We start from the raw sequence: 27,974 nt of genomic DNA on the forward strand, positions 1-27,974 counted from the left end.
TGTTTACTGTGGTAATGTAGTTATTTGTAGTAAATTATAGTATCATACTATTAATTATGTAGTTAATGTATGTAGTTATGTAGTTAATGTAGTAAAATACAGTGTCACAACATCTGAAGTGGCTTGCAATAATCTCTGAGGGACTGAGGAAAGGGAAATAGGGTGTTTCCCAGTTCTGCTCCACTTTAAAATGGAGTTTTATGTTCTTTTGTGCAGCTCAGCCCTGGAGCCATGGAATGTGGCTTGGGGCATTCTGTGTCCTTAAGACTGCTATATGATGTGACAGTGAAATACCCAACCTTGCAAGTTTTTCATATACTTTTTGATACAAAATATACTTTTTGATACTTTCATATACTTTTTTGATATAAAAATGTCAAACAAATGAAATCCTCCTTTTCCATCAAACCATAAAGTGTTTTTTTATTCTGGGTTATTTGTCTAGTCTAAAATACATCACAGTACTGAAGTGCATTGCTAAGCCACACGGCTGCTTGGAAAAAGAATTAATGAGTCAGAACTTCACAAGCACACATTCATTTTAAGTGTCGAATGCCAAGACATTATCACTTACTCTCACCTCACTCCTGCTGTCATTTCATTGCCAGCATGAACACAAACTGCAAAAGATTAACTTTAAGTTAAAGTAATAAAATACAACCTGCTTCTCACGCTCACACAGAGCGTAGGAGAGACTCGCTCTCTTGGCCTGACTGTGGCATTTAAAGAGGGGAAAATAAAACAGCTAGAAAAGTTCTTGAACACCCACGTCACTATAAACCTCTCTCTTTTGTCCCATCTGAAGGATCAACTTTGCAAAGGGAGCAGCACTCAGTGAAAGTCATTTCAGGGAGGCCAAAAGAGTCAGTGAAGGAAGAGGCACTATTTATCCAAACACAGTTTAAATGATATTCATGCTTGATTCCAAGATACCCATCACAAAACAAGTTATCTGTCACCACAGAAGATTACCTAAATAGGTAGGATTCTGCTTGTGCTGTGTGCTAGACAGTAGCTGCTGATGCCATCAGCAGGCCAGAGGCATCGTTAGGAATATTGCTCAGCAGGTAAGGGGGAAAAACCTATCAGAAATGTGCCATAAATCCTCATTTGCCCAAGGAACTGTAATGTCCACTCGCGCAGTCTGAGCTGATCTATAACATAGTGTGTCACATACACATATATTTATTTTTTATACACATTTAGATATATTATATATTACACAATTTATATTTACACAATATTACACAACTACACAATATACATATTACACAATTTACATTTATACACATATATATTTTTATATTTTAAGTATTGTCTGTTACATTTTTAATGTGATTATTTCCCACTGGATTTCAAGTGATTCACACATTAACTATTGCTACCTCCTACTAAAGTTTGGCTTTTATTCTCAATAAAGTTGTACCTTGAAAGGCAGATGCCTGAGACCTCAAAATATAATGTAACGATTTGAGGTGAGCACCATACCTTCAATATTGACCAAAAAACCCAAAAAAACAAGAAAAACAAAACTGTTGCAACTTGAGGTTTCTTGAGGTAGACAAATGGGGAGTGAGGTGCTGGCATTGAGCAGTGCTATACCTTCACAGCTGAAGTATTTGTTTGGTGTGCTTTTTTAGCATACTGGAAATATGCAGCTACACAGGGTGGAAGAAATGAATCCAAGCCGCATAGCATCAACTAGACAACTACCATTGGAAACAGAACATGGCATAATTTGGTCACTACATAACCAGTTCATTCTGCACGCGATGATGCAAAGTGGCCTAAATGTGTTTGAAATTGCCTTTAGCCTCCCTGTCATCTCTCTCCTCGATTTTATTTTTAAAGTACCTACCAATATTACACGAGCAATCAGGCCTTCCAATGTTGGAATTTAGCTCTGTACCCACCAACCCCTCAGCATTTATCAAACACTTCTAATTTCACTATCACTGTTCTTAAATTTTTCTAGTTTCAATTTTGCAGAAATCACAGGCTTTTTGCTATTTTATTACTGATAGCTCTTGTCTCTTTAAATTGAAATGATAGAAGGATGAAATCCAGACTCCTTTGAAGTATGGTTTTCCCGTTTTTCCCACTGGCACTTCCTCTGAAACTATAAAGTTCTAGTTTGAACTTTGATTCCTATGCTCCTACAGGGCAAAATACAGAAGATCAAAACTTGTGTGTCTTGTTTTCCCTAATGACAGTCTAAACTTGTCTTCATAAGCTATTTCCTAACACTTCACTCATTCCCTCCTCCAGTATGAAATTCTGTGTTAATATACAAAGTCATATATGCACCCTTTTGAGCAAAAGTGTTAAAGGCAAAAAAGAATATTTACAAAAAACCCCATTACTGCAAATACTATACTTTTAAAAATTCTCCCTGATGAAATTTTGTCCACAATTTCAAGCATCCATAAAAGACCTAAAATATTGAACACAGACTAATTCTTCTCAGTAGTAGAATTATTGTGCTTTTGTTTTAGATTTTCTTGTATACTGCTTGTCAGTTGCTGCTAGTACACCAGATCTTCTTACTTTCTTCTCCTCCAGTGGCTGGGTCTGCAGATGTGTAATCAAATTCTTTGGCAGCAAACATTCAGTGGGGAACTATGTGATACACTCTTCACAGCACATGACATCCAAGAATTTGTGCAAGCGAGTGTCAGGCAGGAACTGTATTTCACATGACAGCTCCCTCAGACATGGTGCCCTGTATGACAGTATTCTTCCCTGGCCTCAGCACAGTGTTGCTGCTTCTCCCTTTTTTTTTATTCCATGCAAGGTAAAGCACTGTTAGCCACCTCCCAACTGCCCTCTCAGTGAGCTGTCTTTGGACATCACAGGCACATCAAGAGCACACTCCAAGCATATGATCAATAAGCATTGCCACAGCCAGGCTTATGTCTGTGGTGGGGTTTCAAAGGAGGAGACCTTGTTTAAGGCTTGGCAGTTCCAGGACATGTGGATAACTGGTGTGGTTGATGCACCACTTGGATTTGTGGCCAGCAAACTACAAGAGTGGGCACAGGCTTTTTAAGTGCACAAAATATTTGTTCCTGAAGGAACTACAGAATATTGTTGAATCAGAGGGATGTCAGCTGATGTGGAGTTTCTGAAGTGGTGTGAAGGTAAGCAATAGGTAGCACTAAATTCTTGCTATGATTACAGCTAGTTAAGATGAATCATGACACTTTTTTAGTCTCTAAGTCTGTTTTGATATCAATTGCTACTACATCAACCATTAATTTTGTATCATTGTGATGCATTGCTATCATAATCACAGAACACCCACTTATGACCAGGCAGTTCAGATAATAGTAAAAACAAGCAGCAGCAGCTAGAAAAATAACTGCCTCTTTCACTGCACTCAGTGCAGTAAAGAAGAATACAATCCTCTTTATACCAATTTTCATACTTCCAGCAAACTGAGAGCATAAAATGCTGAAAATAATGTATTTCTTTCAATGGGAAGAATGCTGTGCTTTTAAAGTCCAGCAGGAGTTAAAAGCTTTATAAGTAAATTGGTGTCATTAAGACACACATCAAAGCTCAGCAAGGTAACAACAGAGTGTGGAGGTAGCTTTTCAGAGAATAACACGGGAATGCGGTTCCCCGTGTCATTAGATAGAGTTATCTGAGATGCATATATACAAAATGTAAGGCAGTTATTACAAGCAGGATCACTTTTAGAGAGTTATCTTAATCCATTATTTATAATTAATTTCTTTGACTGGCAAGTAAAATATATTTCACATCAGAATGAAGGACGAGGGAGTAAACTTTCCAAATGTTGCAAAACTTCCTTTTATGACATCATATATTCCTATTGTAATAACCCCCCTGTCCCCTCCCAGTGCTCACTTCTCCCTGTTGCACAGGATTTACACAGATAATTGTAGAGAACTGTCAGTTCAGCCAGATAAACCCTGCTATTAAAAATACATAAATACTGACAGATACTAACTAGTAAAAATAGCTCAGTGAAAAGCCTTTCATAAGGGCTTTTTTTTCCACAAAAAGGGAAGAGTTCTTAGTGAATGACCTATTTCTTCTCTAGTGGCAGAATCTAGACGTAGAAAGAAGAGATAGCACTGATGACAACAGCAGCAGCAAGAACTATCAAAGGCTTTAAAATAAATTGATAAAATGAACAAAAGCATCTAGCTGGGTCAACAAAATGGTCACTCTGTGTTTTAAGGCAAGTCAAATATTAGATTGCTGAACTGTTAGCCGTAGTGTACAATTTACAATTTAAATCACCCTCAGTACTAAAGGAAAAAGCTGGAAAATGTGTCCTCAGGTTTTAGAAAGATATCTAGGGGAAATCTGGGGGAAAAAAAAAAAAATGAATACAACAGATGCCCATACAGACAACATGACAGAAACAACAATAAAGGGTAGAATGAATGAAAATAACGATAAATGAAACAAAAAAGAAGACTTAGCAATACTTTTGTTGGTGGATAAAATGTCTCATAATTCTGTGAGTGTTCCTATGTGGTATTAGTGGACATATGAGGTCATGAAAATCTGGTTAACATATTATCTTGGATTTCTAGGGTGCTCTTGGCATGATTCCCCCAAATGATTTCTAAAGGAATTAAGTGGATCTGGGATAGAGAATCATGGAAAAAGCAATAGGTAGAAAGATGGTAATAAAGGTCAGGTACAGTAAATCAGTTATCACAGTGAAGGGGGGTAATCACTGAAGCTGTGTTTACTAGATCCTGGACTATTCCATATCATCCTAAATTATCTACAGAAGGGTGTGACTGGTGATATATACAAAATTTGCTGAAAGTATATCATTACTGCAGTAAGTAAAAAGTGAGTTTTGAGGAAAATGTAGAAGGACTCCATGGTACTCATTCACTAGGCAATACAACAGCAGATGGAATTGAATTTTGATAAATGTCAAACATTTCAAATATGAACCCTCCCTCCCCAAGTTCACATGCCCAGTAACTGGGTGTGAGTTAGCTGCTGATGGTCAAGAAAAACTAGAGTCACTATAAATGATTCTGCAAAAATGTCAAACAGAACATAATGAATTATTAGGAAATAGAAAACAAACTAGGAAGCATTGGTAGTATACGGCATAGCACACTCACATCATAAATTCTGAGCAGAGTTCTGGTCATTTAAACTCAAACATATATATATATATATATATATTTAAAAAAAAAAAAAAAAACCCAAACCAAAACAAACAGAAAACCCCCCCCCCACACACACACACACCCCCCAACCCAAAACACAAACACAGCAAAAAGGAGGATAAGGATTGTAAGAGATCTATAAAGGCTTCCATACATCAAGAGATATCACCAGAAAGTAGTCCATGAAGGACAACCATTACACCTGTCTATAAAATCATGACTAGCCAAGAGAAGATGAAGGAATAAGAAATAGAATTTGCTCCTTTTCAGAACCCAAGAACTTGGAGTCAATCAATATGATTATCAGGAAACCCTTCAAAACAAAAAAAGTACATCTATAATATATGACCAAACTGTGTAACATATTGTCATGGGGTGTTGTAAAAGTGATGGAAGAAAGGTTATTCAGGAACTATTAAACAAGAAACTGGGAACAGCTGTAGGTCCGGGGATTTCCTAAGGTTCTGTTCTGCTGATTAAGGATACCAATTAACCTCAGACACCAGAGTAAAAAGAGCAGGCGTATTTTACTAGTGATAACAGTGTAATACAGAAAACATGCAGTAAGAAAAAGCAGAATAGTGCACTTAAAGGAGCAAACAGGAAAAAACAGGATAATGCATTAAACCATTACTACACAAGAGAGAGAATGGAGATTAAGAAAAATACATCACCACTTGCATACATTACCATCACCCAGACCCGCAGTGCCTGGGGAGCCCCGGTTACAGCGAGGGTTTGCAGAGCCTGTCCCGGCAAGTGGGAAATCCTACGTGGTGCCTCCACCCGTAGGTGAGGCTTCCAAAGTCGCTGCAAATGGGCCCAGCCTTATATATCAGAGATCGACAAACAAGAATAGCTGGCACCTTTGTTTTGAGCAGAAAATTTCTGGTTTCATTCTCCTGTTGGATTTCACCCAAAGCCTGGCCAGGGCTCAGGGGAGAAACCAAGGGAGTTTTTAACAAGGTCAAATACCTGGGTTCTCAGCCTTGAACAAGGCTGAGAAAGGAAAGTTGGATACATTCTCTCCTCACTACTGATTATATTTTGTCTAAGCTGCATCTTTCACTGGCGAGTTTACATACTTTGTTAATGATTACAGACTAAGTTAGCAGCTTCAGCTTGGGGCCTGTTGTTCAGGCTTCAGTACTTCAAAGCTTTAGCACTTTTTACATCAGCATAAGTGCGTTGTTATAACTTAGTACAATACCTACTAGCACAATGGTTTCAGTTATAAAATATACAAGATTCATCTATAGGTCAACTCTGGCTTGGGCCAGTTGTCCAAGCCTTAGCACTTCAGATTCAGACTGTCAGGAGCTGGACAGGCAAAGCAAGGAACCTCTATACCACCTTTCTCCTACAGTGCATGTCTCTTCCTAAGTATTTGTGAATGACCACTCCCAGAGAAAAGGTCATGGTCCAGATGGTCTGACTGGAGCTCTGTCTTACGTTCTTACCAACGTCATAGAAAATGCACTTAATTTCTAGCATTTTGGAACGTGCACTGGATATAAACTAGTTTGCATTGCTACCTATGTTTTTTCTTGTGTAGAGAATTTTGTCTTGCAAATTAAAAATAACCCAACAACCAACCACTATTATATTTTAAAGCCTTCAGTGTGCAGAGTCTCTCTTAATATTAAATTTGAAATCACAGTATATTTATTGGTTCATTGCTCTTCCTAGGCATAGTTTTGGCATGTCAGAATACCTTCTAAATGTACCATGCAGAAACTTAAATACACCTTTTCACTTCTAATTTATTCTCAGTCAGACATCATTACGATGGTAAAATTTATTGTGGATAACTGGATTATTTCTGATCAATTTCTTGCAGGCCTGTTTTCGTCTGTTTCAGACAGTTCAAAGCATATATTTGCAGAAGCTCATTAATATGAACTTTCAACCCCTGGGAATTTACAGCTGAAACTCCCTAGACAGTTGTCTGTACATTTAATTTTATTATGCAGTTATAGTGGTGGTCACTGATACTAAAATTCATGTTGGGTTTAGCTGTGAAACTGTAAATCCCCATTCCTCACTTCCTCAAACCAGCCTTATTGAAGTTACCTCAAGTTTGGTGACACATATGTGAAGCTATCTCAAGAAATCACTTGATTTCACTGATGTTATAAAAAAACCCCAAACCCAACCATTTATTATTTCTCTGAAATATCTTAATCAAAACTTTTAAACTTGATTTATTCCACAGTTGCTATGATATAGTAGTTGATTATTATGTTTTTGCTTTATTTCATGCTATTGATTATATTTGAAGATGTAAATAATATCACAATTTCAAGAAGTAAATATTCCAAATATGTTGTGCTTCATAACCTTTCTAATAAGCTTAAAAGCTATTAAAAAGTTAAGTTTTACAGTTATCTAAGTCGTTACCTTAAAGTAGGCAGTAATTAAGCAGCAAACTTTCAATAACAAGTGTAAATTACTTGTTATAATTTCTGCATACCTAACTGAGGTGAATAGTCTTTTTATTGTTTGGATTTTTTTAACTAATTTGAGCTTGAACTTTAGTGAGAATGGTAATTTTTTAGTATCTATAAAAATTAGATTCTATTGTCACTAGATATTTTTTACTTTGTGGATCCAAGTGTTCCTAAACCAAATGAGATCTTGCAGCTACAAAACCACAGTAGACGTGTCTCTTGGCACCCACTCTGCTACACAACAGTGAAAATCATAAAAATTTGTGAAATTTGAGTAACTGAATGCAACTGATGAAATTAGATGAAAGGAGAGCCATTAGAGGGAGAACATCTGGATGGAGAAGAACCTGTGAATTAGATCCAACCGGCAGCTGTAAGGAAATGAGAACCAGAGGGTATTCTATGCAGTGAAACTGGGGAATGAACCACAGAGAGAGGAGAAGAGGGGAAAGGAAAAAAAAAGAAAAAAAAAAGTAAGGAAAAGAGAAAAGGGAATACTGAGAAATGAGAGAGCACCTAGGAAATATTAATCTGTCCAAGATGAAATGTCAAGCAATGTCCTTTGCGCAGTAAACTACACCACCCAGCTGTTCAATTAATCTTGAATCGTCACTATGCTCCTATGTGGACAGGACATGTGTGCTCTGGGAAAACTGAAAACCCTCTCAAGGACAATTAGTAACAAAATCAAGAGAAGGCCTTACATTAACCTTTCAGTCATCAAACACTACATACAACACGTAAATATGAAAACATTTTTGTTTAGTTGACTATAAATAGCTGCAGCAACTGTTGGCAAGATGAAATAGGATTTCAACTTCTTTTATTCAATTAAATTGTCCAGATTTAAAATCTCACTTCCACCTACTTGCGCTTTCCATTACTGTATAACACAGTTCTCTGGGAAACAAGGAAGCAGAAATCTAATGAAGCCTCTAGACAATTATTTAACTGCTTTTAATTAATTATGTCAGTATGAATTGGGAATTAGTGAATGTTCTTGCTTTTAAACCTCCAAAACTTGGTACGATCCCAAAGGTTCAGAAGGAGGCTGTCAAATAGTAGAAAAGCACAAAAATTCCTAGTAACTTTAGTAAAAATGAGATTAAATATTTTATTAGGATGGTCATGAGAATTTAATTTATGCAATTAATTAATAAGCTTTATTTCTAAAAGTTACCTGAGTTCTACCTAAAAGAGCATATGACTCCAGCTGTACTTCTGTCCTTAGCTATGTTAAGTCAATAAATATGTTTTATTGTTATTAACAAAGACAGTAACATCATAGTCTCTGACCATGCTGAATAATCAAAAAGTGGCAGCTACTAGCAGACACAATGAGGAACGGCTATTTCTGAATCATCAGGATTTAGTATCCGAAGCTAGTTATTTTGATGAATCAGTAGGAACTTAACATTGGCCTTACATAACATCCACCTTACGCTGAGATACTGGTTCCATATTTGAAGTGATGGCATCAAGGAAAAGTCATTGGTACAACACCTGGAAGAAGATAACCAGTGTAGGAACACCAGTTCCTTAGAAGAATAATGTGGAGAATTTTCAATTAATACTGAGGAACAAGAATTGCTCGATTTGTGATTTGATTCTAAATACTCATTACAAAGCTTTTCAGACTTTATAAATCACTGGGGAGAAGCCAATATCAGTTTTGAATAGTTCCCCTTATACATAGCTTTATGATGAAGCTGTGTATTTCAAGGGAACTTCACAAGTAAATATTTCAATTGTGTAATTTAGATTTCTTATAGACCAATTTTTTTATGACAAAAAGTTTGAAATACATTTCTTCAATTGGTGCAACACAGCATCTGAAGTTCATTCCAATCAAATTACTTGAAATTAACACTTACAGATTTTTCAGCTTCTATTATCTAGATCTGGTAATAATTTTAGTGCTAACTTTTTATCTGAGTAGACTTCTTTAGACTTATTTTTCTAATCAGTATTTTGTATTCTACTCAGTACTTCTTTCTTACTCTTCACTCAATAAGAATCTCAAAGACCTCAGTGAAATAAAGCCCATAGTGCCTACTGAATTCTAAAGAAAACACTGATTGCTGGTTTGTTTCAATTTTAAAAATCTAAATGCGTATCAGACACTTTTTATGAACTAGCTTTTGGATTTTACCCTGAGATATAGCTTGAAGGCCATGTTACACCTTATTCTATTTTAAAAGGCATCTAGTTTAATCTTGTTTCTTTTAGAGTTAATGAGAAAAACTCCAGCCTTCTGCAGGGTTGGAATTTTACTTTTACTGATTAAAACAAAGGAGAAAGAAGAAGATGTCATGTGAAGGTGTTACACTTACTACTGAAAATAATTCTGAGTAGAATTTGGAGACTTTAATATTAAAGGTATGAATTATTTCTTATTCAGAAGTTTGAAGACATCACCATGGAACCAAGGCTAGTATTAAGAAAAATGAAATTTTAAAACTCAGTTGAAGGTTTGTTTTTAACCAAAGATAAGCAATCAATACAGTTCTGTTTTATACAGGAAATGTGTATGACACACAAGTTACAGTTGAATCACAGAATCATAGAATGGTTGGAGTTGGAAGGGGCCTTAAAGATCCTCTGTTCCAACACCACTGCAATGGGCAGGACACCTTCCACTAGATCAAGTTGCTTAAAGTCTAATTAAAACCAAAAGAGATTTATTTTGAATTAGTATGCTATTGACAATTGCAAACAGGTTGGTCACAGAAACAGTGCTGCAGAACACGTATATTTTGTTGAACCAATAGCAGTAGTATCATTTTATTCTTACCATTATACAGCAAATCATGCTAGAAGGCAGCAAACTCCATACTTGTGATCTTTACCCATTACTCCAATATAAACATTCATTTATAAATAAAACAGATAAAATTTATGAATATTTTATAGGTAATTCCAAAGTTTAATGATTAAAAAATGTCCTTAATGATAAATAGGATTAGGTATCTAGACTAGACCCATTTTGTACCTGGCTAATGAAACATTATATTGATAAACATCTTAAGATAGTACCTTTCATTTTTTACTAAGTGGCTTCTAAAGGGATCTTCAGAGTTTACAATGCTGTATTATACATAAATCCTGCTATCTACAAGCACAGTGTATTAATTACTAGGATGAAAAAACCGGAACTATTTTATATAGTATCTTGTAAAACAATGCCACCTTAAGGCAACCAGAGAGGAGGAATTTTATTTAGACATGCTTAATATGATGAAACAGGTTGTGATAGTTTGACCCATCTGCCTATGTAAAGGAAGTGATTTGTCGCTGATACCATGAAATCTTTGCATCTCTACCAGTCAAAAACTCAATGTCTTCCCTGCAAGTGTGAAAAACTGTTCATTTTTAACCAGCTGCCACAGTACTAAACATATCAGAATAAATGACTGCTCCGTGAAGGGAAATTGGAAATGAGCACTGATGTAGCCTACCACCTATCTGCAAGCGAGAAAATAAACTGTCCAACTTAGGAACACGTTAATCACCTTCAAGAGTGACTACACGAAAATGAGGTTGCTCAAACAGTACCAGCACATATGTAGAGTGAAAGCTCACTCCAGGCTGGCCCTGCTGCTCTCTGTGCTCTTGGGAGACACTTTAACATACGCAATCTATGTAGAGTAACATTATACCAAATGGGGTAAAGCTTCAGTGGAAAAACATTAAGTACATTAAATCTGATTTATCCTGTCGCAACTGAATTCAGACAATACACCTTTGTTCACCATTTCCAAAATCTATCTAAAAGCTTTGGGCAAATAAAATAACCTCTGCATGTAAACATTTACCTTCACAGTCATGAAACCACAGCAGTGGCCAAAAGCCCACCCCGATTGCCACACACAGGTAAGCACCATCCATGCTACACGTAACTAAAAGAAACTGACTCATACATTTTTGTTTCGCTAGAGTATCACATTAATGCTATAGGTACTAAAGCGGTGTCTGTAAATTTTGACATTTTCTATTCCCAAGCAGGATTTGAGTTTTCCTTTCTTTCTGTTCATCTGAAATTAAAGTCGTTATTCCATTTAAATGTTACAGGACCTGACGAGTTCAGATCAAATTCACCCAGTAGAAGAAAGTTAGAATGTTATTTACACTAGACTTGACAAAGGTTCATGAGGTTTGTCTCATCGAACATAATGTTCCCAAGTTTGTTAGACATGAAAAAGGAGTGTCTTGGCATTCCTAGTATGAGAGTATGTGTGCCAACAGTGTAAATTACTTTTATCAGCTTTTTTTTTATTTTAGTTAACCTGATAAATGGGGTGCATTCTACTCTTGCTGTATTTCCACAAGTTTTGATTAATACAAAGACTGCAATATAAGCATGACCTTTCCATTCCCTCCTTTCTTCCTTTTCATAAGAGGCTCTTTTCTCCATTAGCAAACTCTGAAAGAGCCTCCCCTTCACTTGCAGCTGTCTCCCAAATGGCAATCATTTAGAACATCTCGTCTTGCTCCTGGTCTTTTCTGCTACCTTACTGCATATGCATGGGAAAGGGCCAGAAATAACGGCACTGACCAATTTTTCAAGTATTCTTTCCTAAACTCAAATAAAAACCCTAATATTCTTCCTCAAACTCTTTAGAGCAAATACTGTGTATTATCAAGGTCATTAGTAATACAGCAGCTGCTGGAGAGAGATTTTACTACAAATCAGAGGCAGACATAGAAGAAATACAGACAGATGTTGTGCTACTGAGTCTTCCCTTTTTATTGCACTGGACCAGTGACCACAACGACCACCACCAGTACATGGGTGCTAGTAGACATCTAGTTACAAATTAGCTACATAAGTGAAAAAACAATGGCAAGAACTAAAGTTAAAAAAATCAGGACACAGGAGGGTGTCTATTTCAAGGTCCAGTCTTGTTTTCTTGTTTTATAACTTACAAATTTTGATTTAGCCATATATATTTGACTTTCATGTAATTCTTGATGTCCAAGAGCAGTACCAAACACCTTTAACAGCCTGCCTAAATGAGCTGGACCAAGGCAATCTGAATGCAAGGGTTTCATATTCTGGAGCTGGCTGCAGCTGTGGCTCTCCTAGAGGAGTCATCCAATAATGGAGTGCCTTCAGCCAAATTCAATTGCCTTTGCAGATATGAGTAAATTAAATAGGGAACACTCAAGAGTAAAGTATTGTAAAGGAACAAGGGCATGATGTCCAAACACACTATCAACTCTTAAAGGCTCTTTCTGAGCCACCTAGTTAGAAATTCTTCATGGGCTGACTTACAAATGAAATGAGCATTTGAGAATAATACACATTTCATTGCAAAAATACTTGAAAACTGATACTGGTTTTTCTCCTTAAAGAGACCATTAGCATGTTGCAATGCTAAGGAATAGAGAAATCAGGCATCTGCTCAAAGGCAGTCAATGAAATCAGTGCAAGAAACAAGTATAGAATTAGTCTCTTGGCAATTTCAGCTGACACCTTTAAATCAGCTCATCTACCCTTTTTGTTCTATTTTTTCCCCCTAAGGATGAAAAGGACTTCAGTCTCTAGTGTGGTCAGTCTGGTAAATTTCATGGCACTAATTATGACTTTTAAAAAGAAAAACACAATGTAGAAAAACAGAGTAGATTTTCCGCATTAAGCGTAATTGGCACCATCAGTGAAGAGTCAGCACTTACCCTGTAATGGTCAATTCAACAAACACGTCTAAGTGCCAAACCACAAGTCCTTACAATTCTGTAAACTCAGTTAATTGCTTCGTTTCGGGTTGAGATCAGCCTTATTTTTATGACTGAATTAAACTTCCACATTAAAAATAACTTAGATAATTTCTGTTCCTTAAAATTTTACAGATGAGTTGTAGGCTGAAACACAAACATTTTTTAAGTACATATTGAAAAGCAAACAATATAACAGCAACTGTATGTTGCACATAGCTATTCTGGGCATAAGCTTTACCCTGCTCACTGAAATAACTTCAAATCTGGTATAATTTAGCAGAATCCACCCATCTCCAGTTTATTTTCTTGATAGAGATTTACTGCAGTTAGCCAAAATCTTTCAAATCTTCCACAAAAAAATTATTATCCATTTATGAAAAAAGTGAAGGGTTTTTTGACTGGCAATTTATATTTGTAACTATATTTTACTTCAAATTGCTCTTTCCAGATAATGGCTTTATACTTATTAACATAGTGAAAGCAAATGTTGCTGGCAGACCTTCTCCTGCCTTTCGTTTTCCCACCACCCATAAAGCAGCCTTCTTCATTCCCATTTAAATGGTTTTGGAGTTGTATTCCCTATGCAAAACAAAGGAAAAAAATTGCCCTACAAAATGTGATTTTATTTTTTGTTTGAAAATGTATGGTAGTGCCATTTCCTTCTTACTAGTTCTTTGTTTTACTAAAGAACAAGTTGACCAATGGAGTTAGGTGTTTTCACCTTGGAGAACAGAAGGCTCAAGGGGGATCTCATCACAGTTTTCCAGTTCTTAAAGGGTGGTGAAAGCAGAGAGGACGGAGGGTCTCTTTATAAGGAGCCACATGGAGAGCACAAGGGGCAATGGGGATAAGTTGCAGAGCGAAAGGTTTAATATCGATAGAAGAAAAAATTTTTACAGTGAGAACAATCACTGGAACAGTCTCCCCAGGGATATGGTGGAGTCCCCATCACTGGAGGTTTTCAAGATGCAACTGGACAGGGTGCTAGATAATTTCATCTAGACTTTAGCATGAAAGGTTGGAGCAGATGATCTTTTGAGGTCCGTTCTAATCTGGGCTGTTGTATGATTCTGTGAATTTAACTGTCTACTTACCCCTAAAATCACAATCTGCATGCCTTGCTTGCACAAGTAGTTCACAGCACTGATAGATGAGGTGTGCAAATAGTCTTAAAATATGTGAAGCAAGGTCTGCTTTATGTTGCTCTTAAAGGTATGTTGCTGATATCAGTATTAGAGGGAGATGATAACTTTCAGTGCAAACACAGGCATTATTATTTCTGCATCACAAAACTGCATAGCTTCACAAGAGCTTTGTAACAGGACCCTGTGGGGGAGTTTAAAAGACAGTCATAGTAAAACCCTGGCACACTGGTGAAAAGTGGACAGAAGATACTGGAAATCCAAATTTTGGTGACAACTGTTCACAGAAATTTAGGGCTTTTCCACAGGAAATCCTAGATTGTCTTGTCTAGAACTGGAACAAAAATTCACACACTTAGAAGATTTTACAGACCCAAATATTTTCAAAAGTTTTGTCATATGAATAGTTCTTGCTCACCATCTGTCAGGTTCACTACTATCTGGCAATTCCGAGTACTACCCAAAGGCAGCATTTAGGGTGATTTGCTTCCTGAAGATTTTCATCCAACCATCTCCAGAGAGCCGACTTTGGACTAAGACCGACATGCACAAGACATTTTTGTCATTGTGGATAGTTTTTTCCACCCATGCAATCTGAGAGGATAAAACCCATCTTAAATTAAATTACTGCGGTGCTGGTTACATATGTTAGTAGTTTGAGTGTTTGTTTAATTTTATTGAATATCAACATAAGGAACCATGTTTTCCAGTTAGTTTAAGGTTTCTTCTATTCCAAATTTCACAACAACCAGGTAATCGGAATGACAGCCTATCCAGTATTGCAGTTCTGATTTGACAAATAAAGGTTAAGCTTCCATATCAAATAAATACAGAATGGCGATCCTTCAAATTCTCATAAATATAGATAGGTGAGTGTTTTGTAGCTGACAACTGAGAAATACAATATCACACATAGGTCTCTTGCTACGCTCAACTCTATCTTCAGGAAGCAAACATATGATACTCTGGGAAGTTACATAAAACTGGAAGCAATTAGCGATCTTTTTCATGTAACCTATCAATAAATTCTGAACTGGCTACTTCCAAATATCAAATTACGTATTTGCAATAGTTCTTCATTATTTAAGTCACAATTTTAAACACAGTGATTTTACTTTTTGCTGGAATTCCACAACGATCATATTTTAATTTCTAATATGACAGAAAACCACATTTTAAAATTAAAAACCCCTTATAAAACAGCACTGAAATAAAACATTAATTCCATTCCCAAAAGTCTGAAATAGGAAGAGGAAAGATAAGTATTTTTGACCATGCTTTAAAGAAGGCAGACTATCTCTCCCCTAACCAAAAGATAATAGGAACTTCCACAGAATATTTTATTTTTGTCATTCAGCGTTTTCTACTAGAAATCATTCCTTTCTGGAAAATTTCAGATCATGTAACAAGATTCCTGTAAATCAGGGAAATAAATATCGGATACACACCAAACTGCATTTGCTGTTGGCTGCACAAGAAACCTGTGGCAGAGCTTGGAACCAGAGCTTACTTCCACGTTCCAACCCAGCTGACTGAGCAGTGAACTGTTCTTACCACACTGATTTTATATACAGCTCACTTTCCATTTAAGATGCTATAAAAGGGGCCAAACTTAAGAATAGAAAGGCAGCTCTTAATAACAGTACAAGAGCATATTTCATTAATTCCACTTATTTTTTATACATTGAAAAATTCTGTTAAGAAAACAGCATGTGTTTAACAAACTATTTAGCATGATACTGAGTAAATTCCTCATGGAGTAGAACTTAAACTCATTTTCTACTAATTTAAGCAGCTATCATTTTCATCATTGGCCATCGTCAACCAAAATCCTCAGATTCTTAGCGAAGTTTTCTAATATTTGATTCTGTTTGTTTTGCTATTGAAATTATACTGGTCAAATGCTGTCTGGCCACACCCACTGCAACAGAAGATAAAGTCAGATTCAATCTTTTCAAAAGACAAACTAGAATTTTCAGACATGAAAAAAAGAGAAATTACCTGGGTCTTCTATAGACAAGTTCTTCGTTAACCATTGAACAATGTCTGAACCTAGAAACAAAACAGCAGGCATTTTTAGATTAGTAAATTTTCTTTTCCTATTCTTCAGTTCCCTAGGCCAATTAATATTGTTCTACTGTGTAAAAGAGATCTACAATTTTTGCTCAGTTTGTCTAGAAAAAATTAGACCATACTCTTTTTTTAGTTTCCTTTTAGTAAAAAAACATACCACTCCTTTGCTTAGGGCAAGACTCATAAAATGTAATAAAAGTGCATTAAGGGTATGAGAATAGCTTGCATTTCAAAAATTACATTACTGCAAAAATTACATAGAAAAACAAACACTTTATTAAGTTAGTATTAAGTTTCCCCACCTTCCAAATTAGTTTACAAATGAAACCTAGAAAATGTAAATGCAACAATAATTGTGATTATGCAATCTATAGAGTATATGCTGCAGGCCATGCTGGAGGCTTGAAAACCTCCTTGGGACTAATACCTGGCATTCTGAGCTCCATTTAGGAGTGCAGTTTGTGTTCAACTTTGCCTTCTGATTTTATTATCTTTAACTATCACTTCTGCTGTAGTGACTTTCAACCCATTCCACTGGCTACCAGTAAAAGCATATTCAGTTACCTAAACATGAACTACCAGTGTTTCAAACTCTGTCTCATGGCTAGGCTCTTGACAGAATCAATTTTTCCCCTGGCACTAAAGCTCTTTCCTTACCGCTTCGGTCTCTCTTCTTCTTCTGTATCCTTTCATTTACTGCCTATCCATTTCTTGCTATTTAATTTCTTGTCCTTATTTTAAGGTGCCATGTTATTGCTTGCCTCTTAACGTTTCCAATATCAGATTCCCTGCTGTCTTTTGAACTGAGTATCCCTCCAAACCACCTCCTTACTCCTAACCTCCTCTGCTCCTCTATGCACTTCCTATCACGCTTTACACTCTATGTGCCAAGTCACAAGCTGAAGTCACTCTTGTTTTTCAGACTGAAAGATACAGTTGGATTTCACCCACCGTGAGCATGAATTATATAATAAATTAAGAAGCAGTTCTGCAGACAAAAAGACAAACACATTGATGATTTAAGTAACCAAATTAGCTTAAGGGGGAAATGTCCTGAAACACTGAAGGGAAGTTGTGTGTGTGTTCTTCATGTTTCATGATGGCTGCATCAGGCCTGCAGTTCAGACAAGCATCGTAATAGAGAGATGTCACATAATACTTCCTTACAGAACCAATATTTCAGTTGTTCATCCATTTCTCAGCAGATATAAAAACATAATTATTTTATAAACCTTAAATTTTAAAAAGATAAATAACACAATCTACACAGATATAAACCAAATCAAAACCATAAAATCTCTTGAATGGAAGATAATATATAACATTAGAATCTGGAGGATATTTCCCCTGTCACACTCTAGGTTCAGATTTCTTCCTTCCCATAGTGCATAATTTCCCTTGATCTTCTTAAGGCACCAAATATGATATTTTAAAGAAGCATTTCAGAGAAGAAAGAAGATTTATTTCTCCTTACTTTCTTAATTTTCAATAATATAATTTCATCTTTAATTTTATTACACCTGATGAACACCTTTATCATGTATTTTACAAAGCCTAGTTGATTATATCATAACTTTTCATGTGTGCATGCATTATTAAATTCATTACATAGCAATGAAAACTGTGGAAATACTACAATCATGTCCAAAGCACAGATTTTCATTACTATGTTACATGTCTAAATTTTGATAGATATTAAACTCAGGTGGCACCATTTCTCACAGCGTTTACACAAAATTATTCCTTAAATGAAGCAATTTACCTTTGCATGTTGGATGAGTACAAAATGTTTCACTCAGATATTCCTACATCAAAATATTCTAATTTTATGCATTTTTATAAATACAGTCTCTGTTCTTTATTTATAGATATGAACTTAATAAGCCTGACACCGAAAGAAGAATTTTAGCTTAGTATAGTGTGAAACTTCATAGACTTAAATGACACAGTCCAAGAGTAGCTATATTTTTGTCAGCTGACTAGAGAAGTTAGTCAGACCTAAATATTTTCATAAATCTTCAAAAGTCAGAGAAAAAAGTAATTATAAGAACAACATGACATTTTAAAATACTGATTCTTTGGTTTGTTTCAGATCTCTCAGGTACCATATGGGAAGAAATTTTCTATTCTTTTTATCTCACCTTCAAATACGTCTTTTCTGTTCACCTCTTTTGAAAACTTTCCTATAGTGACACACCGTATTCCTAAGGCCTCGGTTCCTGTCATCACACTTGCATACGTAGTCTACACATCAGAAATTTCACCTCCATATGTTACACTGTCTGATGGCTTATTATAAATAATAGTGGGAAATGGGATTTCTTGACAATTGCATCATCTGATTCTGAAAGACCATTACTGTTCTATTCACACTTTACATTGAAGCCATTCCCCTAGCACCCAAAAGCCTGAAGAGCAGTTTAAGTCAGCTATCACATTCGAACACTCCGATGATTTCAGCTGCATTACTTCAATGACAAAAGCCCAGATGAATAAATATTAACATGAACACTCCCCTTCTAGTGTGAAGGCTATCCAGGTGACACAAAGTTGCAAGTAATCTGTCATATCACAAGTGAGAAATTTATCAATTCATATCCCTTTGAGAGATCTTGTGGCCAGCTCTAGTCCTAAAAAGAATAATAAAGGTATTGTTTTGTATAGCTTGCTGTGTGTTTCTTTAGCTGCTACTTTTAATGTCTAATCAACAAAATGTTTTCATTAAATCATTCCTGTGCCCTTTTCTAAGGTTTATTATTTATGCAAATGTGTTTCTAAAAGCAAAACCATTACTATAATTTCTTATCTCAGGAAAAGAACAAGGCAGCAAAACAGGTTAATTCTTTACAGGAAAACAGTATTTCCTCTGAGTCCTAGCTTTGAAAATCTGGTGACCAGTAAATTCATGTCATTTTTCATACACCACACTTCACATCTATAGGAATTATGATCTGATAATTAGAATGAAAAATATTACAGACTCCATTATCTGTAAACAAGAGCTATACTTACAGGATAAAACATCTTCAACCTTAAAATTTGAATCTATCTGACCACCAGGAATCTATAAAAAAGACAAACTAGTCAGATGATACAAATTTTATGGAAGCAACTACCTTGGTATTGGACCCTGCTGAAAAGTAAAACTTCAGCAATCTAAAACAGAAAATGTTTGCTGTATCAGTCAGTTTTTATATACCGTTTAATGTGCCATTCACTGGTAATGTGTGATAACAAAGCCCCAGTAAGGTTTTCAAAGTAGGTTCTCAAGCTAAGTTCTCCAAGTCTCCCTGCCTCACTTCCAGAAGGCAGCTAAAAGGCAAACTTGCTGTTAGATCTGTAAGGTGTAGAACACTGAAGTTAAATCGCCCGCTGAATTTTGAAATCTCAGAAGAACCCTAAATTGTCATGCCGATTTCAATAGCAAATAAAACTGGACAAGGCCAGCACAAGCAGAAAACATTCAAGAAAAGGTTTCTTTTAGACCTAGAGCCTGAGAGTCAAGAGTGAGATTCCTTAAATGCCAGCATCTATCCAGATAATGGCAATATAATTCACAAGATCTTACTCAAGTCCAAAAATATGAGACCTTCAACTTCTTTAAAGAAAGAGGCAAAAATATTTCTACATTCATATACAAACAGACTCAAGCATGTTCTTTGTAAAATGTACTTGCTGAAAACTCCACAAGTGATTAATTTTAAATTAAATGCTCCAGAAATAGCAGTTCTTGAAGCTGGCACAGCATTTTAAGAAAATATTTTTGAGAAAAGTGTGCTCTCTGGACCCTGCAATGCTAATTTCCAAGTCAAAGTCTTAAAGGCTAGGGCAATGCTAAGGTTAGCTTTCAACAACAAATTCCTCATTTTAAACTTTACAGAGTGCATTTCAAAAAGGTATTGATTCTGACCTTACAGAAAATTTAATGGGAATGACAGATCCATTTTTTTGCTATGCATAACAGCAATGATCCCTCTAAGCCTTGATATGACAACAAAAAGATATGATAGTAGTTCTGCCAAAGAAAATCAAAATTCAAAATGCTCTATCTTTTTAAGAATTCAAAAACATATTTAGCTGAAGAAGATGCAAGTTGCATGAAAGAATATTTCATAAATCAGAATCACAAAACATGAGACCACTGAGAAACTTAACTCAATGATTTCTTATTTCATAAGGAGAGAGGTTCAACCTTGCAAAAACTCATTCTTTTACTGCTAATATATTGGTTTCGTAACTAAAATATATTATCTTTTTCTTACTTGTAGACCTCAGAGTATTTACAGATGATGAAGAGGGGCAGGAACACAGGATGCTCCCCTGCATTACTGATACCAAGAGAGAGGGTTTTTCTGTTGACCATCCAGCAAACTCTTACTCTATCTTCATCAAGACTTTTGCCATCTGAACTCTCAAGAGTGACCTAACCATAACAATGTTGGTACTGTGCTGCGAAAGCCAGAAAGCTGGGCCTGTTAGGTGGGTGCTTGTTTGCTGAAAGGCAACAGCAGATCATCTGGGACCTCCCTCAAATGAGCCTCTTGGTCAGCTGGGCCACCTTCAGCAACTCACCACCACCCTGTCTTGAGAACCTGAAGAAATTTATGTAAGTCAACACACAGTAGGGAAAACTTAATAAACATTACTCAGTACCAGTTTCTAAATCTGAGACAAGAAGACTGTTACTAAACTATTAAGGAAAAAGCACTGCATTTCCATTGTTTTGGTTGTTGGTTTTTGTTTTGGTTTGTCTTTTTTTCCATTGGGAGAGAAGGGAATTGTGCCCTTTCAACTTCCATCATTCACACTATTGCTTGTCACACTACTTCATGGTAATACATCAAGAAATTACGTTTAGTTACTGATACATGCTTCAAAATCCTTGGCCATTAGTGTCTGAATAAAATATAATGTCAAATTTCATTTCTCACCACTGACTCAGGTATTGGAAACACAGAAACTGGATCAGATAGGCAGGGAGACTGTACTGGCCGGTGGCCTATCAGGTTCTCAGCACTAGCTGTTTCCTCACAAAAATTGCTCTCTAGCAGAGAGTTGGACTCTGTGAGAAAAGGCTTTCACTGGTGAATGGGACAAGATGATCCACATACTCCCTGAAGTTTTCACAGTCACAAACCATAGCATATGTTGTCATATCTCTTATACCAGCATGAATATTTTACAGTGTCTTTTCTTTCTCTGAGAAGCACAGTTTATGTATGAATTCTGCATGCATACATCAGGGCAGAAGGGCAGAGGAAAGAAAAGCAATGCCTATATTATGTTTTGGCATACTTATGGAAAAACTTATCTGAATCCATATTGGATTACTCAGTTTATTTTTCTCCTATGTCTGATCCAGATGAGCAAAGAGAATGCCTGCAACACTTGATAGTGTTGTGCACAGAAGAGTGAAAGATAGTAGGGTGTGGGGACTCTCCTCTGAGGCTGGGACTGCAGTAGTGCTGGAAGGAACAAGGAGTTACTCCCTCATAATTTATGGCTCTAGTCAGTACTAAGCTGCACTGGATTTCAGTCTAACAAAAAATTTATTTTCTGTGCTTTGATTGCTCACTTCTTCATGTCAGAAGTGAGCCGATAACAAATATTTAGATGATAAAAAGGGGAGATAAGGGAAATGACACAAGCTGTATAAATAAATTTGGATTTATTTCATACTAACTTCAATGCTTTCCACCTTATATTTTTATTTAACAGTTTTCTCTTCTTTATTCTTTTGGATTAATATAAGACAAATTTATAGACCTAACTCGGTATAATTTACCATGAATGGAAATAGATCTGAAACTGTGATAATTTGAATGCTGATTGCATTTACATATTTAACCTACTGACCTCTACTATTTAAAAGAAAGACATCATTGATTAAAGTGTAGTTTGATTAAGGAAATTTGCATCTCAACTTTCACACACTTATTTCTGTCACTTGCTTTTTAAAATTATTGATGAAAATAAATGCATAAATTTACTCTTTTGACTTATTATAAATGGAGGTGGACCACACGTGTGCTTGAGCCCCCTCATACCTCAAGGAAGCTTGCACCCAGTTGCAGATTTAAAAAACTCATCTGAATAATGCTAACGGTACAGAGAATATGACATATTTTAATGATACTACTCAAGCAGAAAAGTAATTACAGTTTTCTAGTTTTAAAACAATATAAGCAGCAATATAATTGTGGTTTTTTCAAATGAAGATGGACACAAGAATTTGCAGAATAAACCCCTCAAGTGAATCATCCTACTGCTTTTGAGTTGGACCCTTTCATTCTGTGCTGTAAGCAATCCTCAAAATACTCAAGCCTAAAAGGGCAGAAAGGATCCTTACTTTTGGCTAGCATAACCCTGTGAAAAACAATATGTTTCTTGATATTGTTAGTTTATTGAATCTCTGCTTTGGAGAGGAAAAATTATCTACTTTCATATTGTGAAAGAACTAATAACAGGGCATGAAAAATCTCTTCTACTTCCATACCTACATGAAATCACTCAACAGTGCTGACCAATATATTCAAGTAATGTAAATTCTGCAGTCACAGCCTGTCTCATAACCAAGTTTCAGAACCAAAATCTGGTTCATAAAAAAAGTAATTAATCATGTCTGTGTATCTGTGCCCATTCCTTATTCTAAAAGTGCCAATCCACACAGGCCCATCTTCTACAGCAAAAGGAACTGCTACTTCATTCCAGCAACATTTATCTCTAAAGATTCTCAAAAGACATCCTCTACTTAGATCTCTCAACAGCCATAAGTGACTGTTTTACAGATGACACTAGTTGTGTATAATTGGCAATATACCAGTAACCACAGATGGGACCCCTGTAATTCAAAGGCTGTCATAATAAGCACTAGAGTTTAGCATCTTGCTGAAGAACATTGCTTCATGATAAACATTTGCAAGACAAGAGTGATTCTGTTTAGCAAAACTAAGTGGTATAAGTGGTATGAAAACTCAGCACAGCCTTTCTATTGTAAAGGAATTTTTATGCTTTTCTTCAAGATTATGTTAAGCCATGTGATCATGTTTGACTATAATAAAATATCAGTGTTTAAGTAACATGGATAAAGAAAACACTATTTTGTACATTCCCCTGACAAGAAAATCTTACAACTTCTATGTAAGAAGTATTTCTGGGGAGAAAAAACCCCCAGGAAATATAAGTAGAATTCTGAATACCATAAAGTTGCCCCGAAGAAATTACATTTATGAGAAATCTTCATCTCCAAATAGGAAAAAAACCCCACACTTCATTTTTAGATACTGTATGCAAAACTTCTAAAATCTGAGATGAGCAAGGAGCTCAGGAGGCTTATCAGTGTGACCTACTTGATTTCCTGTTCCTCAGAAATTTTAAATAATGATAAAAGAAGACTAGAAGGTAAGTAAATTAAGTGACTTTTGGTTTTCTTCATCATTATGATCTATCCTTCTTCTCCTTTCAATCAATTCCTCTATTCACCCTTCAAACACATGCAAACATGTTTGGGTACTATTTAGAGGGAATTAGACAAGAATTCAGCAGCTTGTTGTCTTCTCCTTTCCTCATTACCTTTGGGAACTCTTGAACTAAGTTCCATCCTCCAAGTAGTTTTGGATCCACCTCCCAGTGGAGAGCAGGAACCCTCCAAACACCAAGCATAACTGTATCCATGCTCTTCCCAACGTTAGTGTGTAAATCAATAGGCAATTAAGCTGTTCTGCAATATTGATGCTCCACCTCGTAGGTGAGTGCCTCGCCACCAGCCTAAAGAATAATTTCTTCTGTCTCTTTAAGTGATGATGTAACTTCTTTATCCAAAAAATGAGAAACTCTATGTGGAAGAGAACAGTCTCTACTGCCTGCTGATTATATTCTCTAAAGCATGAGTCAACTTTGTCCAAATTTCTGCTCAAGCGGTTTCAGGCATTTGAACGCAAGTGTCTCCACCTCAGTCTTTAGGTATTCTGGTCAGGGCTCATTTTAATTCCTTTTGCTGGAGCTGTAATGCTTTTGTGTTAAATAGTTTTGGAGATAACGGGAGAAAATAAATTATTTGCTACCCTGTAGGACACCTGTGTGGAGAGTTGAGCACTTGGAGTCCCTTCCCTATTGCAGTGAAGGCTGGTTTATGGAAAGCAGAACAGCATTGGCAAATGCATCCTGGTGCAGCACACAGCAGTGTATGAACACAACAGAAGCCTCCCTTGAGAGAGGCCAAGAAAGAAATGGATATGTGACTCCTGTCCCAAATTTGTCATCCAGTTCCTAAAATAACATGTAAAACGGCAACAATAACATCACTGTTGCCTGTCTTCAACTCTCACTCCGAAAATTCATCCAAGATTACTGCAGGAAAACTAACACATTTTTGAGGGACAAATTTGCTACTTACCATAAACAGTTCATCTTGCTTTCTTTTTAAGTCCACTAGATGTTTCACTGTATCCTGCTGACAACTTGGTATCAAAAACTGGTAGATTAATAAGCACAATTTTTTGGAGTTCACTGCTGAGGAAGCACCACATAATTTCACTGATCACTTCCTAAGTCTTATTTCTTAATGAGCAAGCAAGTTTCAGATTAACAGAAGAATAATTTGTTAGTTTCATGATGGAGGGCTCCTCAGTGTAAAGCATCACCAAAGCACAGGGGGTTTTTGCTTTATCCTATGTATTTGTACGCAATTACTGAAATGGAGCTTTCGTCAAGTAATTCACCAGCAGCTGAAATTTCTAAACAAAGTCACTTCCTAGGTCATTTGAATGGCTTTTCTCCTCTGGAGAATAAAAATAATAAGCTTGTGCTAGGACTATACTGAGACCATATGCTAAGTATTCCAGGGGAACATGGACAGGTGAGACCCCAGAGCTAAAGGTCTGCCAAGCAGAAATGGTGTCGGAGTGAAGCCAGAGGTGAACAGACAACATTATTTCATGCAGTGTTTGTAGATAGGAGCAAGCAGTGTAAATAATTTTATAACCCTTGTTAACTATAGTGGGTATCCACGCATAAATTGTAAAGTCATCTAATTTTATGATTTGCATAAATCTCAATTAGCTTACTTTATACCCTCTTAAAATATAAAACCAGATTATTTAAATTTGGATTTTTTTTTTTTTTTTAAGAACACACACAAATACACATTGTATCTAGCTGGAGATACTACTTACAGTGTTTCTGCAGATTTCACAATTACGTCTTGAAAAGAATGCCAAGCTAGAAAAAAATATTCATCAAAGTAGCAGTGGCAATATCCAAACCAACCTTATTAACTTTCCATAGCATTGTAATCACATACTGCAGCTTCTGCCCTTAGGTTTTACAAAATTGTGTATCACTATTAGTCAAATGTGTTCTTTCTCTCATACACTTATGAGTAAGCATCTAGAAGTTGCACTTTGATAATCTTTGCAATACAGTAAAAGCTGCCTGAGATTATCTCTGCCACAATAAATAGTTTTACTTTCTTATTTTTTTACATCAGCAGTTTGAAAATAGTGTGTAAAACCAAACAGCCTCCAAGTTCAACAAAAATGTTTTGTGAAAGTCTTCACTGTGCTATTGCTTCAAGTAATTATCTATTTTTTTTCATATTTCCACTTCAATATCTCTAAGAAATAAGATATTTTCCTTCTGAAATGGTTCTTCTAATTTTGCCATACTGCCCCCCAAAGACACCCACACACAGATGGCAACAGAAAGAAGTGAGGCAGCAATGTAATTTTTGCTAGGCACTTCACATACACAGAGGAATTTCACAGAGGAAAATCCTGAAGTCCTAATTCAAGGCTAACAGGAGTAAATATATAAATGATATATGATTGATTTGTGAATTTGACTCTAGGAAGAAAGTCAGTGGAGACAAAGTGACTTAGTTTTGACATGTGTCCAGTAACAATGTCAACATGCTTCCTTCCTCACAAAGTATTCCTACGCAATAATAGTTAATTCATACAGCTGGTTTGAAAATGGGCTTTTCCACCATTGCTATTTCAAAACACTCTTTCAGTGACTCATGCTCTTACTGTTCTTTATATTTAAGACTCTGAAAACTGATGTCCAAAAAACCCCTTTTAATCATCACAGATTTTCTGTATAACCCAAGCTATTTAATTTGGTTATTTTGACTAAAACACATGCTTCAGAAAGATTTAGTGATGCTAAGTACAACAGTGTAACATGATGCTCTGCAACTCTGAACTTCTGATAAAAGTTGCAGGATTGGATATAAAGAACTCAGAAGTTCCCCAAGAATTTACTCATTAGCCAGTCATTTTCATAGCTTCAGAAACATCTCCAATGGGAAACCTCATGTCAATGAAAGAAATTCTACAACATGGAAGTTGCAGAAAATACTTATCTTCAGAGATACTACCCAGTGTGGGGCCACAGGCTATAACAGAAAGACCTGAAACACGAATTTCATGACAAAATGCCAAGTAATTGCAGAATAAAAATACTCTTCTTGGCCAAATTAGCCATCTGGGGTTTTTAGAGCTTTTATTTTTTAACACATAGGTCCCACTGTTCCACAGCCTCTAGCACAGATCAGCTATTTTCCATCTAATAGCAATAAATACAAAATATAAGATACAAGAAAGTTTGCTGAAGCTGAATAAAAACTTTAATCCTTAATCCTAATATTCAAATGTTACACCAGAAATATCTGACTATAATCAGAACTTCACTCAAGACTTCTTTTTTTTCCATTTGAAATATGAAATATTTTAATATTCAATAGACCACAAAAAGTTCAAATGAATTTCTATTTTTGATTAAGCTGTGCTGGATGTTTTTGTGCTATTTCCTCCAGATCCATGATTATTTCAATACTGCTATGTCTCAGAGTTTACACTTCAAAGATCTGCTGCAGGGCTCCATTTTCAAAAAGGAAAAAAAATGAAGTTATTCAAATTGTAAGTACCTATACTCTGGAGAATTAGTCTGACTGAAAATCTAATCCCATTCATCTTTTACCAAAATATGGGATTGTTTCAAGACTTTATTATACTCAATTGCTTGGCATAATAAAAACCTCATCATACAGCATGGAATGAACTGTGTTAGAAACAAAACTGATCTTTGCTCCAACTCAATACTTCCACCAAGTTCAACGTATTTTTCATTTGCAGACTTTCATTGCTATTCAGAGATTATGAATTAATTTATTGTAAATGTCAGTAATCGTGCTGCATGACTGTCTGAAGCAGGTATGACTGGGTCTGTTCTCAAAGAAATAAAAATCTCACGATTCTTCTCATGGTAGTTCTTTACATATATACCTCAAGCACTTTGTCACCGTAAAGGCAAAATCTTATTAGCTCTTGAGGATAGTTCCCAAAGATTCATTGAAATGAGAGTGTTGCTGACAATTGAAACTCTCTAACATGATTTATCCATTGATAGATATTTATCAA

At 35.9% G+C, this 27,974-nt stretch overlaps 1 protein-coding gene across 11 annotated transcripts in view; it reads right to left on the bottom strand.

The window, feature by feature from the left end:
• Nucleotides 1-27,974, bottom strand: part of RGS7 (regulator of G protein signaling 7) — a 246,294-nt gene that overhangs the window by 74,864 nt on the left and 143,456 nt on the right. For all 11 annotated transcript variants that reach the window (XR_012632895.1, XR_012632896.1, XM_074896832.1 and 8 more), the window contains one exon: nt 16,483-16,533. Coding sequence is in view for 8 of the 11 variants with exons in the window: in XM_074896832.1 (XP_074752933.1) it covers nt 16,483-16,533 (51 nt within the window). In the remaining 3 variants the exon portion in view is untranslated. The remainder of the gene's footprint in view (nt 1-16,482; nt 16,534-27,974) is intronic.

The sequence above is a fragment of the Athene noctua genome, chromosome 1 (genome assembly GCF_965140245.1).
Source record: "Athene noctua chromosome 1, bAthNoc1.hap1.1, whole genome shotgun sequence".
NCBI lineage: Eukaryota > Metazoa > Chordata > Aves > Strigiformes > Strigidae > Athene > Athene noctua.